The 17,162-nt window shown below is 44.2% G+C and overlaps 1 protein-coding gene across 1 annotated transcript in view; it reads right to left on the bottom strand.

Annotated features, from left to right (window-relative positions):
* LOC121269779 (aggrecan core protein-like) overlaps positions 1-17,162 on the bottom strand; it is a 51,238-nt gene that overhangs the window by 20,146 nt on the left and 13,930 nt on the right. The window contains exon 6 of the mRNA XM_041174688.1: positions 4,643-4,756. Coding sequence (XP_041030622.1) covers positions 4,643-4,756 — 114 coding nt within the window. The remainder of the gene's footprint in view (positions 1-4,642; positions 4,757-17,162) is intronic.

The raw sequence follows: 17,162 nt of genomic DNA, 5'->3' as shown, positions 1-17,162 counted from the left end.
TCATCTGCACCCTTCAGAAAACCTGAAGACATTCCAAAAGTTACTTAAACTCTTAGTATCCATGCCATGGTAAAGGTCTTTGATGCAAATCATTCTATCAATGCATCTATGGACAGGTGAGTTGGGATCTCAATTTGCAGCATTTGTTTTGTAAAGAAATTGAAAGCTGCAAAATTCAGATTCAAATTTCATTGCTGAGCTTTGGATGGATCTATCCAGAATAATTCAACTGAAACGGGAACTGAAGCACAACGCGCAGGCTACCAGTGAACATCTATAGCGCAAAAACTGGAATATTTCAGTCTATTTTAAATATTATTGCTGGAATAGGATAAAATATCTTGCATTAAAAACAAAAAACTGCGGATGCTGGAAATCCAAAACAAAAACAGAATTACCTGGAAAAACTCAGCAGGTCTGGCAGCATCGGCGGAGAAGAAAAGAGTTGACGTTTCGAGTCCTCATGAGGACTCGAAACGTCAACTCTTTTCTTCTCCGCCGATGCTGCCAGACCTGCTGAGTTTTTCCAGGTAATTCTGTTTTTGTTTAAAATATGTTGCATCCATTTCTAAACTAGTCTCCATTTGATTTACTTCCATCTTAGATTCCTTAACCACAAACAACTTGCGAATACAATGGAGATAAATAGCCGATGTTAGGTTTTTCCAATCAAGTTTTGATCTGTTGTTTAACTAGTGCTGGGATTGCCATTCTACTGCATTCCTAACCTCATTGCAGGATGTGCTTCCATCATTTTGTACCTGTTGTATGCAGCTGAATGCTGCTGTATCTTCAAGCGTATTGGCGAGGATGACAAGGTCCTGTTGGATCAGCTCCTTGCATATGTGGAACTTATTTGTAAAATCCAACTGGGCTTTGAAACTTTGGAACCTCAAATCACATCTTTGGTGTTTTGTCACCCTGAGCTATCCACACTCAGTTACAGGATGGCGTAGACATGTTGTAATGGACCTTCCAATTCTTCGTGGGAATAAAATTACTTATCATTTGTAATTGCCTTTGACTGGAACAACTTGTAAGATAACTCCCCCACCATTTAGCATGGAAAAATTAATTCTTGGGTAGCCAATGCTTCTGCAAAATCCGCTAGAGTAAATTGTGCCTTAATTGTGCAGCTCGTGATACAAAAAGATTCTCCAGTCCATCCAGTTTGTCCCATCCTGCTGTGATGGAATGCTTCTGCCATAAAAATAGGACAATCAGCTCAAGTACCTGACTGGCTACAATTTACTCCAGATGTACTGTCCTCATTATCTTGCTGCACCTTCAGCAACTTGTACAGAAGTGACGCCATAAACGAGATGACCACTAATAATGTACTGTGACTGGTAAAGCAGAAACAGCATTTGCCATGTCATTAGTCTGCTGACAGACTGAGCAGTTTTCTCCCCCTCACTACAGGCCAGCCCAAGTTGTTTTCATTTATTGCTCTTTCTGGTATCTTCTGCAGCCAATGAGGAGGTATTGGGATCGGGGGAGGGGGCTGGGGGAAGGGGAGAAAGAGCAGCACCAGAGCACTCACCAAGGCCGCAGAGTTGACCTTGTGATGTGAATGGGGCCTTTCTACAGCAATAGGATCCTGGGGCAGTAATGCCTCTTGAAGTTGGATTGATGATATGAATAGGGCACAAATTGCTTGGAATGCACAATTAACTCATCTCTCACTTACACCTTAAGCCATGAGAAGAGCACAATGGTAAAACTTCAGTAAATATTTTTGATGAAAAGACTGTCCCCATAAATCCATCCACAGAGCAACCTATTGAATCAAACATGACGTATTCTTAGACTCACCAGTCAAAACAGTCCCCTCTTTAAACAGCGATAAATAGAAATACACAAACACAAAATAACGATTGGCGTATTTATTTTATTTTCATTTTTATTTGCTAACTATCACTCTACTTCCTCCTGTCTTGCTCAATCTCCCACTCTACATCTGTAACACGGGAAGAGTTGAGAACTAAACCAGAAGTTTAGAAATTGGGGTCAGGATCATCTCGCTTGTGGTCATCTAGGCCTATGTACAGCACAAAATGCAAACGCAGTGCCTCAAGAATTCTCTGTTCTATTTATATTTTCAGTGTTTATCGATTTATTAACCCATAAATCTTGTTGCTATGAACTTTGAAAAGAAAAGCGTGCTCTTCAATGGCATCACAGTTTTGCTTTGGGGAGTGGAAGCTGAGTCTTGTTTTTTTAAAAAAGGACAAGAGAATGTCAGCCTTTGCATGCCTTTCTTACAATTTTTTGATAGTTGCAGTGGGTATCCAGAATTATGTCAGAAATTGTATGGGGTCCCTATGAGTGTGCTAGTATTTGAAACCCAGGATTCCCCAGGAATATACTTGTCAATACTTTCAATGGGGCCCCCATTCCCTCTGGAAGACACTAACTGCCAAGTCAAAATCAAAAATACCTGGAAAAACTCAGCAGATCTGACAGCATCTGCAGAGAGGAATATAGTTAACGTTTCGAGTCCGTATGACTCTGTTGAAGATTCATACGGACTCGAAATTTTAACTGTGTTCCTCTCAGCAGATGCTGTCAGATCTGCTGAGTTTTTCCAGGTATTTTTGTTTTTGTTTTGGATTTCCAGCATCAGCAGTGTTTTGCTTTTAACTAACTGCCAAGTGTTGGACAGCACAGCAACAAACTGCACTGCCTTGATGTTGAATGATAGTTGATTGTACAGCACCACCATCTTGTGGTCAAGAGAGGAACTGACAATTTTTCACAGAAATTGAGGCTGGAACATTTGAATGTCAACCATTTGCAAGATAAAGAGCAGATAGGACGCCATTCAGCCCCTCCCAGTTCCAGGAAGAACACAACATCGAACTGTTTCTTAAACAATATCTCTAGGCTCTTGCCCCATTACTCTGCTCACCCTGTGTAGAAGGACTGATGCCTGTTCGCTCGTTTGAAACTGTTTATCTCTGTCATGGTTTAGTTTGAAATTATGTTCTGGGTTTACTGTTTCTAACACCATTTGCTGTTGCATATCTCTCAGTAAAATCACCTCCAAATTGCTTCCTTTCACAGTTTAAAAGCCCAAGTTTCTCCAAACTCAGTCCTCTGAAACTATCAATCCTCTTTGAACTGGCTCCATGGTTGGAATGTCTCCTTGTGTCTTGGTGACTGGAACTAGATACTAAGTGTGGTCTACCCATGTTGTTGATGTGCTGAAGATATACTGCATTAACTGCACTCTATCCTGAAGCTGAAACAATCATTATAATTGAAGGCGATCATTGTGCTGCATCTGCATTTACGATACTGAACACGACACCACGGGCAGAATCATCCCATATTTGCACAGATTGTTTTACCCACTGGCCACGATGACGGGTTTTCACGCCATTTTGTCCCAAACCTGCCACGTTATTTACGCACTCCCGGGAAACACGCCGTTTCCATGGCAGGCGGGCCCTTATTCGCCCGCCCACAGTCACTTCGTCAACTCATCACGCCAGGTGCCATATTTAAAGTCCAACTGCGCACACACATCTCCAGCCTACGACTACTGTCCACGTGAGGCAAAAAGACTGCAGCCCCCAGGTTTAATGACGCATAACTGGAATGCCATCTGGTCGCCATGGAGGCCCACCATGATGTCCTCTACCCTCCCTCTGGCCACAGGCTGGGCAGCGGCATCACCAATGCAGCATGAACGGCGGTGGCAGTGGTGATCGGTGCCAATGCTGCACAGAAGAGTTTGGCCATCCAATGCAGATAGAGGATGAATGATCTCATCCTTGCTGTGATGGTAAGGCAACCATCTCACCACTCTAAACTCACACACTCACGAGGCCATCACACATTCACTGGCATCTCACTCACTGCCAGCTCAATGGACATCACCACCCACTCTCTCACACACACCCTCACATCTCCATCTGGCCTCATCTCCTCTGGATACTGCCTCCTCAGCCCTCACCATCTTGAGGCTACTTGCACAGATCAACATGTGGCCCCCCCTCAGACACACCCTGGGATGCCCTCCTTCCCCAGTACAGCCTTCGCCCTGCAGCCATTGAAAAGCCACCTTCGTATGGCTGATCTGGTAGGTAGAGACCTACCCATGAGCCCTGCTAAAAGTGATATGGTGCTGCCTGTGAAGCCTGGCACTGATGACTGCCAGTGTTGTGTGAAGCAAGGTGGGCAAACAAACCTTGAAGTCCCAAGCGAAGTGCAGCTCACCAGGTGCACGTCGCTTATGTCCAGTTGTGAAACACATTGCCGTGTTTTCCCGCTGACGTGGGTGGGTGATCCAGCACAGGGGGAATGAGTCCAGTGGGTTAGGCTTATGCTGATGTATTACAATGAGGTTCCCAATGTCTGGTGGTGGGAAATGAGGCCCTCCATCAGCTGGTAGAGTGGACGATCGCAAACTGGTTTCACAGTGTCGTGAAACCAATTTTTGGCCTTCTCTCCATATTGTCCGCTCATGCCACTGAGCATGCCCGATTCTGGTGGGCACAGAAAATCCTGGCCTACATTTGGGAAGAATGCAGGTTAAATCCAAAGATAGTGATGGCCCAATCACTGAAGAGCCATCTTTCATTGGATTAGAAAGACTGCTAGGTTGGCTGTATAAAATAGTAATTGACTCACGTACCTATTTCACAACGTTCTCCTGTGAATCCAGCTGGGCATTCACAAACAAAGCTGCCATCTCTCAGTACACATGTTCCACTACCACAGATATTGTCTTTACATGGACCAGGAACAACTGTGGAAAAACCAGTAAAATCACAGAGTGATGCAGTTATTCAATGTGTGATGCAGGTAGCAACGAGGCACCTAAAGGACTAGGAACTAGTCCAATTAAAACACACCCATGACTAATTGCTTTGTTGTGTATGATTTAAACAGGTCATCCATAGTAATCTAATGAAGATGACTTAATTACCCTTGACCCAAATTGGTAAGATCAATGACTTCTGAAGCATTTGAAAAAAAAATCCTTTTAAATTCATGCACATTTTGGAAAATTCTTCATTTGCAGTCAGTACAAAACATTTGAGCACTTTGCTTCAAATCCACCTTGCATGTTCGGGTTGTAGGGCTGGATCTACAGCTTGTTCCCTCTGGAATATAGATTACATAGGATTACATAGGATATACGGCACAGAAATAACCAGCCCAACCAGTCCAGGCCAGAGTTTATGCTCCACTTAACCTTCCACCCAGCTTCTCACCATTGTAACTTTCTATTCTCCACTCCCTCATATGTGTGTCCAGCTCCCCCTTAAATGCATCTATACTATTTGCTTCAACCATTACCTGTGAAAGCGAGTTCCCCATTCTCATCACTCAGAGAAGTTTCTTCTGAATTCCCTATTGGATTTCTTGTTGACTATCTTATATCTTATATTGGTGGCCTCAAGTTATGCTCTTCCCCACAAGTCAGAACATTCTTTTGTATCCACTTGATCGAAACCTTTCATAATTTTAAAGACCTTTATTAGATCACCCCTCAGCCTTCCTTTCTCAACAGAAAAGACCCCAGCCTGTACATCCTTTCCTGATATGTATACCCACGCATTCCTGGTACTATCCTTATAAATCTTGTCTGCACCCTCTTCAGTGCCTCTATCTCTTTTAGAATACAGTGGGCAGCACTGCACGCAATACTCCAGCTGGTTTAACCAAGGTCCAGGTATTGGAGCAATGACAGGATAGACTCACAAATACACACTGAGATGTACTTCCTCACTGATTTTGCAAAAGCTCACATTAAATCCCTTTTCCTGCTTTTTATTGCCAGTTTTTTTAATATAAAACAAAGCCAAATGGAGAAATTTAGCACAACTGGCTTGGGTGTTGGCAAGGAAGCTGGCTAGAAAATGTACATAATGTCAATTCTTAAAATTCATTCTCAGGATGTTGGCATCTCTGGCAAGATTTGTTGCCCATGCAGTTGCCCTGAGGAAGTGATGGTACAACTGAAAGGCTTGCTCCACCGCTTCAGGAGGCAGTTCCGGATCAACCACATTGGCGTGTGACTGAATTCACATTTAGCGCTGGATTTAATGCTGCCGTTGTGGCAGGAGACATGGCTGCCAGGCCCAGTTAATCATGTCAGTCTCTTCGTGGCAGGAAAACCTCTCGTGATTAAATGGAGCTGGGAAGGAGCCCGGGCAGTGGGGGGGTTGGGGTGGGGGTTAACTTGTCCACTCATGCTGGGTTGTCAGTTAGGCTCATTATTGGGCCAATTGACACTGATTATCCCTAAAACTTAGTGGTGGCTCAGGGATTACATACGATTGGCACAGCTTTCCCGTTCTTCCAGAGGACCACCAGGCAAATCCAACTGCATGTAGTGCCCGATCAGCATCTGACATCCGACCTGCATCTGGCTCTCATTCACCTATGGTCTGGGTCCCGCAGTGACCTTAGGCCTCTCCTGTGCATTACAGGCAGCAGCCATTGCTCCTGGTGCTGTTACCTGTACTGGAGAGCTGCTGGCCCCTGCTTGGCAGTCAGCACTCAGCGGGTGGGATTTCCACTTCCGGGGTCCTGACAGACACTTCCTCTGGTCAGGTCTCCCCCTCAGAAGCAATGTGGGTTTCTCAATGGGTTTCCAACCAGAGAACAGAACGAGCACCAATTCCATTAATCTAGCCCATAAACTAGGTTGGGTAAGGGTGCCTGGACTTAAAGGACATTAGTGAACCAGTTACGTTTTTAACAGCATTCTGACAATGTCACTTTTACTGACACCACTTTTTTATTTCCACATTTAAAAATGAATTAAAATGTTAAAAGTTGTGGGATTTGAGCTCGCTCTCTCTTTAGTCCAGTAACCAAATCAGTATTGCCTGATTCACACTAAATTTAGTGAAAAAAGACAGATAATTAGACTTCTTGGGAGCAAAGTGGGTGTGTGGAGGAATGACATTAGACACTGAATTATCTATAGTGATATAGGCTTAGATTTCATCACTGCACGATAGTGTAACGATTTCAGGTAAACATTGGCACAATTTTGAACACTTCGCCTTTTCACATACTCCTAAAGATATTTCAGTGTTTAAGCAATTCCTCCATGCCCCCCTTTCCCCCAAAAAACGTAGTGCTCGATCTCTAGCTAATTAACCTCTCAAGGGCAGTAAGGGATGGGCAATAAATGCTGGCCTAGCCAGTGACATCCACATCCCGTGAATGAATAAAAAAAGCTTCAATATATGTCAGGGCAGACCTGGAGGGGTTAAGATACTGTCCCTTTTACCAGTCGGGTCCGACTCTATCTCCAAATCATACTGATGCGATGAAGGTCTGTTTTTTTGCCTAGTTGCAAGGGGTCAACAAGGAGAAAAATTTCAAGGAGCAGAAAGGAGTGCATTTTCCTTTTTGTTCTTTGTTTTCCCTTCAGTCACCCTGGACCATAAATGCATATTAGGAACATTGGAACAGGAGAAAGCCTTTCAGCCCATTGAGCCTGCTCCGCCATTCAATATGATCATGGCTGATCGAACACTTCAATGCCTTTTACCCACACCATCCCCATAACCCTTTACATTATTGTTAATCAGAAATATATCAATCTCTACCTTAAACATACTCCATGACTGAGCTTCCCAAGCCCTCTAGGGTAGAGAACTCCAAAGATTCACAACCCTCTGAGTAAAGAAATTTCTCCTAATCTCGGTCCTAAGTGGCTTCTCCCTTATCTTGAAATTGTGTCCCCTGGTTCTAGACTCCCCTTCCAGTGGAAACATCTTACCTGCATCTACCCTGTCTATTTCTTTAAGTATTTTGTAGGTTTCAATGAGATTACTTCTCATTCTTCGAAACTCTACAGAATAAAGGCCCAGTTTGCCCAATCTCTCTTCATAAGACAGTCCTGCCATTCCTGGAACAAGTCTGGTGAACATTCATTGCACTCCCTCTATGGCAATAATATTCTTTTTGAGGTAAGGTGAACAAAACTGCACACACTACTTCAAGTGCAGTGTAACCAAGTTTCTATACAATTGAAGCAAGACTTCATTACTTCTGTACTCAAATCCTCTTGCGATACAGGCTAACATTACATTAGCCTTCCTAATAGCTTGCTGCACCTGCATGTTAGCCTTCAGTGACTTATGGACAAGGACCCCCAGGTCCCTTTGTACGTCTATACTTTCTAATCTCTTATCATTTAGGAAATACTCTGCACATCTGTTCCTTCTACCAAAGTGGATAACCTCACATTTTTCCACATTATATTCCGTCTGCCATGTTCTTGCCCATTTACTTAGTCTGTCCAAATCCTCCTGCAGCTGCTTTAGATCATATTGGAGGATATAGGGCATCGAGGTCATGTAATCTCATTGAGTAGCCCAGAATAAAGATGCACCATAAATATTTTAAGTGTCACTTATGTGACTAAACATCTGATTCCTTATTACAATAACTTGGGCTGAATTTTCGAGGCCCCTGAAGACAGGAGCGGAAGCGAGTGTGTGGGTGGGGGTGGGGGAGCTGAAAATAATGGCGCTGGGCAGCATGTCAGTTGGTAGTAATGAGCAGTGTGGGGGAGGGTGGGACCGGGATCCTGCTCTCCCTCCAACTCAGATAGTTAAAAAGTTCAATAAGAGATTTAAAAGAGTTGGACTTCTGGTTTTTAAAGGGGTTGTCAGGTCATCAGCACCTTCAAAAGCAATTGATCTGAAAGGAAGTGGGAGCAGAATTGTGAGCCTGTCTAAGCTGTGCCAGGGCATCACCCTGGCTCCATAAGAGGGCCAGTGCAGCAGAGGAGTAGGGGGGGGAGTGTCCTTGATGCTGCAGTGTTGGCATGGAGGGTGAGCACTCAGTGCCCAAGCTTTGAATGGGCTCAGCAACCACTGACATCACAGAGGTAGCAGAGTGAGAAAACAGTCTCCCCATCAACTAAGGGCTCATCCTCATGAAAATCTGAACGACAGTCAGATGGAGGTGGGTTTCTGATCCAAAAAACAGATGCTGCTTCTGTTTCCCAATTCTGTGGCGAAAATTCAGCACTTAATTCCGATGAAAGCCTAGCAGGAGACCTTACTTGGCCCAATCTGAATAAGCTTTCTTTCTGAATGTCAGTTCTTTTGCTGGGGCAACTAATCAGACAGATTGTTGGGTAATGACAAGATGCCCCCTTGTCAGATGAGAAAGGTAACCACACTTAATAATAAACACAACTCTCTCTCCCCCCCACCCCCTTAGGTTGAGCAATAGGCAAAGTGAAGATAACTGAAAACATATGCTGTATTTTAACAGATATTAGAGAATAACAATTAAACTCTGACTCGCCAACTGACCTGGAGGTGGATTTGTTTACAGCAATCAGGTTTTGTGGTTTTAAAAGCACAAGCTATCTTAAACATATGTCCATATGTGTACAGAATAGCACATTACACGGTATAAGGCTCCAGTCATTGTAAAACAACATTTCATCTGACTTACCGTGAGCAGTGCCACGGGTGGTCCGCTAGTAAGTGATAAATTATACAATCCCAGTGGCTTTTGGCTCCAGTTTCCATTATGCTGCTGGAACACCACTTAATACAGAACCTACTCCAAGTGAGGAAGATAATTTGAATCAAAACATTTAGTACCTTCTGCTATCACCGGTTCAGCCACAATTGTCACAACTTCTGGCGAGATTTGAGGTGGAACAGTTGTAAGTGCTATTGGGGCAGCAGGAGTAACCTTTAGCACCCCTACTCTCTTGTGCACAATTGATATTTCTGTTCCGCCGGATGTTGCACTGTCTATGGACACTGAAGAAACCTCATCACCTTCCCGTTCAGCTTCCTCAGGTATTTTGGTTTCCACCCAGGTTATCTCAAGATCTGTTGGTCCAGTGCTCACTACCACATCAGGTAATGGAACATCTCCAGAAACATTCAGAGTTAGAGGTAAAAGTGTCACAGGAAGTTCGCCACTAACTTCAGGAGCACCAGACAGTACTTTACTAATTTGATGCACTCCTGAAAGATCTCCGCTAACTTCATGAACTCCCGAAGGTTCTTCAGTAACTTCTGCAACACCCGAAGGTTCTCCACTACCTTCAGGAATGCCAGAAGTTTCCTTACTTATGTCAATAATTCTGGAAGTCACACTAACAATTTGGGGAACTCCAGAAGGTTCTCCACTACTGTCATATGGTTTTCCAATGGCTTCCAAATCCCCACTAGAAATTGGAATCCCTGAAATTTGTTCTTCAATGGGTCCTTCACCTGCTTCTACAAAAATAGACGGAATTGATGGATATTCTTTATCTTCCGGAGTAATCAGGATTACCTGTATTTTAGTTGGTTCTGCACTGATTTTTGGTATGCCAGGCTCTCCACTAACAAGAGGTTCTCCAGAAGGTTCTCCACTAACAAGAGGTTCTCCAGAAGGTTCTCCACTAACAAGAGGTTCTCCAGAAGGTTCTCCAATAACAAGTGGTTCTCCAGAAGGTTCTCCACTAACAAGAGGTTCTCCAGAAGGTTCTCCAATAACAAGAGGTTCTCCAGAAGGTTCTCCAATAACAAGAGGTTCTCCAGAAGGTTCTTCAATAACAAGAGGTTCTCCAGAAGGTTCTCCACTAACAAGAGGTTCTCCAGAAGATTCTTCAATAACAAGAGGTTCTCCAGAAGGTTCTCCACTAACAAGAGGTTCTCCAGAAGGTTCTCCAATAACAATAGGTTCTCCAGAAGGTTCTCCAATAACAATAGGTTCTCCAGAAGGTTCTCCACTAACAAGAGGTTCTCCAGAAGGTTCTCCACTAACAAGAGGTTCTCCAGAAGGTCCCTCAATAACAGGTTCTCCAGATGGTTCTCCAATAACAAAAGGTTCTCCAGAAGGTTCTCCACTAATAACAGGCTCTCCAGAAGGTTCTCCACTAACAAAAGGTTCTACAGAATGTTCTCCACTAACAAGGGGTTCTCCAGAAGGTTCTCCACTAACAAGGGGTTCTCCAGAAGGTTCTCCACTAACAAGGGGTTCTTCAGAAGGTTCTCCACTGACAAGAGGTTCTCCAGAAGGTTCTCCAATAACAAAAGGTTCTCCAGAAGGTTCTCCACTAACAAGGGGCTCTCCAGAAGGTTCTCCACTAATAACAGGTTCTCCAGAAGGTTCTCCACTAACAAGAGGTTCTCCAGAAGGTTCTCCACTAACAAGGGGTTCTCCAGAAGGTTCTCCACTAACAAGGGGTTCTCCAGAAGGTTCTCCACTAACAAGGGGTTCTCCAGAAGGTTCTCCACTAACAAAAGGTTCTCCAGAAGGTTCTCCACTAACAAGAGGCTCTCTAGAAGGTTCTCCAATTACAAAAGGTTCTCCCGAAGGTTCTCCACTAACAAGAGGTTCTCCAGAAGGTTCTCCACTAATAGGTTCTCCAGAAGGTTCTCCACTAATAACTGGTTCTCCAGAAGGTTCTCCACTAACAAAAGGTTCTCCAGAAGGTTCTCCACTAATAACAGGTTCTCCAGAAGGTTCTCCAATAACAAAAGGTTCTCCACTAATAATAGGTTCTCCAGAAGGTTCCCCGCTAATAAGGGGTTCTCCAGAAGGTTCTCCGCTAATAACAGGCTCTCCAGAAGGTTCTCCACTGATAAAAGGTTCTCCAGAAGGTTCTCCACTGATAAAAGGCTCTCCAGAAGGTTCTCCACTGATAAAAGGTTCTCCAGAGGGTTCTCCACTGATAAAAGGTTCTCCAGAGGGTTCTCCACTGATAAAAGGTTCTCCAGAGGGTTCTCCACTGATAAAAGGTTCTCCAGAAGGTTCTCCACTGATAAAAGGTTCTCCTGAAGGTTCTCCACTAACAACAGGTTCTCCAGAAGGTTCTCCACTAACAACAGGTTCTCCAGAAGGTTCTCCACTTCTGTCAATTTCTGGCAGAGATGTTACGTCAGCAAACCCTGAGAGAAAATGCAAACAACTTTTTAAATTAATTCAAGGAAAATTACATGAAACTTACACTGCACATAGAGCACTGGAGTCTTCTATATTTCAAAATACACCAAATTGTTCACCTCTGAAATTGTGCATCCTTGTTTTTAATTTCTTTGACAAAGTAATTTTTTCAAAATAAAATCTTCTTGAAGCTACTGCACATGCTGTCCATTCACCACTATCCCTGTACATGGACTCAACTTTGCACTCTCAATGGATATTCATTTGCATCAACCATACAGCTGATTGCATTTGTTAAAAGAAAACATGGAATAGAGTGTGTCTAATTGTTCTGAGTCATCAAACCAAAGATATCTCTGAGTGGATACTTACAACATAAAACCACTGACAGGATTTTGCAAAATTGTGATTCTCCCCTCCCTGACAGACCTGCCAATATAGAATCACAGAATCCTAACGGCACAGGAGACTGCCATTCAGCCCATCACGTCTGCACCGGCTCCCCTAATGAGCATCATGGCTTAGTGCCATTGCCCTGCCTTTTCCTCATACCCCTGCACATTGTTTCTATTCAAATAATCATCTAACGCCCGGGTCTTGGAAACTAAGTGGGAAAAGTCTGAGAGTGAATCCACCCCCATGATAGACAGTGAAGGCATTGACTTTTGATGTCAATTGAAGATATTGGCATTCTATAAAGCGGACAGTCGATTGTGCTGAACGATACAAAAAAAGTTGAAGGCCAATTTTATTACCTACCCTACCCCTCTTATCATTCCGTAAGCTCATTAGTGAAGAATTGTCTCTTAGACAAGAGAACAGAAGGCTCTCTACCAGCATCCTTAATGTAGTAGAAATCAGCTACTTCAGGGATAGGATTGGAAATATATAAATCAAAGAGACCATTGAGACAAGGGTCGGTTCCTCTAATATACAACATTAGTTTGTAATACTCCATCAATAGTAGCTTCTTGCTTATTACTTCCAAATAATTATATCTAGTGCTCACCAGGCTCTGTTGTGGGTGTTACTGTCACAAAGAATTTCTCAGCCTCTTCAGTTGTGAGATATTTATCTGGGATGGCTTCAGTGGTAGGCTCAGAAACCAGGGATACTGTAGTCCATGCAGGTGGCAATAGCTCTACCTTCGGTGCCACGTGGGTTGCAATAGCTTCTTCAATCAAACCAAATGTAATAGTGGGCTGTCCTGTGGTCTCCACAACAAAGGTCTCAGTCCTGCCCTGTTCAGCTTCTTCTGGGCTCACTGTCTTTTCTACATGAAGCTCAACTTCAGCAGTTGTTGAGACTCTGTCCACTAGGATCACAGGTACTGTCAGTTTCTCAACCTCTGGCTCTCCAGTAACCACAGGAACAATGGCTTCTAAAAGAAAGGTAAAAAAAGATAATTAATACTAAGAATACTTTTTATTCTTTCACTGATGTGGGCATCACCTGCAGGGATAGCATGTATTTCCCATCCCTAATTGCCCTCAAGGTGGTGGTGAGCTGCCTTCTTGAACCACCGCAGTCCATGTGGTGTAGGTACACCCACAGTGCTGTTAGGGAGGGAGTTCCAGGATTTTTATCCAGCGACAGTGAAGGACAGTCAGGATGGTGTGTGGCTTGGAGGGGAACTTTGAGGCAGTGGTGTTCCCGTGTGGCTGCTGCCCTGGCCCTTCTAAGTGTTAGAGGTTGTGGGTTTGGAAGGTGCTGTCAAAGGAGTCTCGGTGATTTACTGCAGTGCATCTTGTATATGGTACACACTGCTTCCACTGTGCATCAGTGGTGAAGGAAGTGAATGTTTAAGGCAGTGGATGGAGTGCCAATCAAGTGGGCTACTCTGTCCTGGAGGGTGTCGAGCTTCTTGAGTGTTGTAGGAGCTGCACTCATCCAGGCAAGTGGAGAGTGTTCCATCTCAAAGTGCATTTAATGTTACTGTGAAAAGTACCCCCTGGGAGTTTGTGAATTAGCACCACGTCCCTATGACTTTCCAAGAAAACGTTCAATATCATGGTGGAGAAATTCACTGGGGTTTTCCCAATCCCAACCTGCAACTGCAGTGAAATGGTGGAAAAGGCTGCTTAAAGCATTTTTCCACCAAAATTATATGTGGAGATTGGGAGAAACCTAACAGAAATTCCTGGAGCATTTATTTAAAATCACAAACTTTAGCTGAATACTACTCCCTAATTTACTTCCCTCTGGCCTGCTTTTTTCAACCCTAAGGTGTCCTACACGATAGGTCTTGACCTTTCACTTGGGTTTTATAATTTAGAATAAAACTGGCTTACATGATGCCTCCCCCTTTTCTCATTTAAAGAAAAATACCAAAAGCTACATTTTATTATTACTGCACCTATTTAATAGTGTTAGAGTGAGCATCTATTCTTGGCCCTCTCTTATTTCTCATTGACATGCTGCTTCTTGGCAGCATCATCTAATAACACAGCATCAGTTTTCACATGGACGCTGATGACACCCAGTTTTACCTCATGGCCACCTCTCTCCAAACTTCCACCTTCTCTCAATTGTCAGGCTGCTTGTCTGATATTCAATACTGGACAGAAATCTCCTCCCACTGGGAAGACCACAGTCATTGTGGAGGGATTTAATGGGGCCTGGAAGAGCGGGAAATGTGGCAGGCAGGGTGATTTAATTAGACGGGAGAGGAAATTTTGGGGTATCCTGACGGCGGGTTCAAAGTGAGAGATGAACTCAACGGCGTGATTGTGGTGGGTCACGCCTCATGCTGTCCCTTGGCAGGTTCCTACTTATAATACATTTGTTCGCCACGAATACTCATTATATTAAAACATTTTGTAATTATGTCCGACCTTCAAGATAATTCAGCTGTGCACAAGAGTCTCATGACACCTGGTTCATATTCATTTGAAGGGGATGTGCAACAGTCAGCTTTGTGCATTTATGTCTGAGGTTAGCGGCTTTACTTGTTGAACTCTGCAACACAAGGGAGGGCAGCAGGAGAATGACGGTTTGCATGGGGGCTGGCAAGGGTGAGTCAGTGGTGAGGGGGAGGGTGGGGAGTGAGGTCAGGGGCTTGGAGGAATGGAAGAGGGATTTAAATGTGGACAGAGGGTGGGGCTGGGATCATGCAGGAGTGAAGTGGGGAGAATCAGGCATCCTCGGGGTGGTGGCGGCAGTCAGGCAAGGTAAGAAAATGAGGGGCCTAAAAGGTGGCGTCAGTGCTGTCCACATGTGGGTCCATCTCAGGATGCTGGCTAGCAGAGTCTTAAGAGCTTTGAGTTCACCTACAACATTTCAATTATCCTCGCTGAGAGTGATCTCGGACAATATCGTTTACAATGGGAGGGAGGGCCATCTGAGCCTGTAAGTTCAGCCATGTCCTATAGAGTGGCGAGTACAACACTGGACACTAACATGAACATTCAATAAAGAGTGAATGCAAAAACACGACATTGTTTCTCCCACAATGAAGAAATGTCCCTAATTTCCCTGTAACCATCAATGTGTGCCAACCATCAGGCATGCCAGCACAGTTGGTCTCTGACTAAGCTAGCCTCAACAAATAATGACAATCACGAATAAAGGGAAGCCAATGTGATGAAAACATTTACAAGCGAAATTTAAAATTGGAAAACACCAGTGCCATCTTTGTCCTCTCAATAATTTTTATGCTACCGGTAGTAGAGTTGGACAGGAAAGCTGTGGGCATGATGAAGAGCCTCCCTGTTTCTCCAGGAGGCTCTTTTTTAGCTCGCCCATGCCTGTTGCATTGTCAGCTAATGGCATGTTTCACCACTTCTCCCACCGTGTGATCATAGTGTCTCCTGTGCACGACGTTGAGACTTTCAATTTTAATTGTAATCACATGGGAACCAGCAAAAGGCAAGAGAGAGGAAGTAGCACTCAATTCCTGTTCCGCTGCCTGGAACGGCATGCTATGATTAAAGTTCTGCCCTCGCCACACCATTGCTGCAATTCTTCATTTTCCACAGTATTCACCCTTATAGATTCTTTGGGCTTGATTTTCAATTGCGCATGGAGGAGCGGGAGGGAGAGTGAGGTGGCAAGGTTGGGTGCGGGTGCACTTTGAAATAGCACTCCTGGATGGTGTGTCAATCTTGTGAAATCTCTGGAATGCACTATATCAAAGCGAGTGTGATGGTTTGTGGGGGGCGGAGGGGGAGTGGGGAAGGGAAGGGGGGATAGAAGAGCCGCCAACCCCTCGTCTCCAATTAACGGCCTGATAAGCTCCTGGAAGAGCTGGCTAACAGGTTGGGGAGGGCATGGAAACCAGGAAAAGTGAACAGTTCGGTCATGTTAAGTGTTCAGCTGTTGGGAGCAATGTGGGGGAGTCATTATGTGGTGTAGGAATGAAAGCAATGAAAAAATAAGGTGATTCAAACAGAGGGTGTCAAGTACCTTCCGATTGACTGTTTGGCTACTTGTTTGCACCTCAAGGCTGATGGCCTTCTGATTTCCTACTTACACTATTCTGCAAGCCCTGTCATGTCTACCATCTGCCTTGGAGCATTGCAATCTAGAACCAATTCCCACTTCCATGCCATGCCCAGTGCCACTAATTGGGCAGCGACCTTGTCTCCTGTCCAAATAATGGTTTACCATTTGAAAATAGCGTTGCGTCAGTGGCACAGTGTTGGGCTTGAAAGTGATCTGCGCGTTGGGTCCCTGACCAGGATTGAAAATCAAGTCCTCTGGATCATACTGCTACTTTTATATCCAAGGGCTGCTTTATTTTGTGGAATCATATTCATGAGGAAATGGGTTCAAACCATTGGAAGTAATTTTATGTTGGACCATTAAGGAGAGCAGTGAGGGGAAACTCTCAATTAGTCCGGGAGAGATCCAAATGTACAAACCCTTTGCATTGCTTCACCAGTTTTGTATTGGGGGAATCTCAAAAAATAAAAGGAAAAGATATTATTTCTTGCTTACCTCTAAAGCAATAGACATCATAGCGTGACTCAGGATTAGGGTATCCAGTCTGATCCAAGTTCAGGTACACTGTTCTCACTCCAGCTCGCCCACTGCCACAGTATGGTCTGGGATTTTGGATTGGGTATCTAACGCTGCCATCTGATAGCCAGCCTGCCCGACACTTGTCCATGCCCTGTTTCCAGGCTGCATACAGTTGGCCAGTTGTGGCTATCTTAGCATTGTGGCTGAGGCAATAGTCAACTGCTTCATCATAGGTAAACTTATCTGCCACAGTTGCATGGAATACCTTCCCTGTAAGAGTACAGAAATAAGCACAATGAAGCCAGCTTAGTAATATC

Source organism: Carcharodon carcharias, chromosome 26, assembly GCF_017639515.1.
Source record: "Carcharodon carcharias isolate sCarCar2 chromosome 26, sCarCar2.pri, whole genome shotgun sequence".
Classification (NCBI taxonomy): Eukaryota; Metazoa; Chordata; class Chondrichthyes; order Lamniformes; family Lamnidae; genus Carcharodon; species Carcharodon carcharias.
The sequence above is the reverse complement of the archived record's forward strand: the minus strand, read 5'-3'. Positions and strand labels throughout refer to the sequence as shown.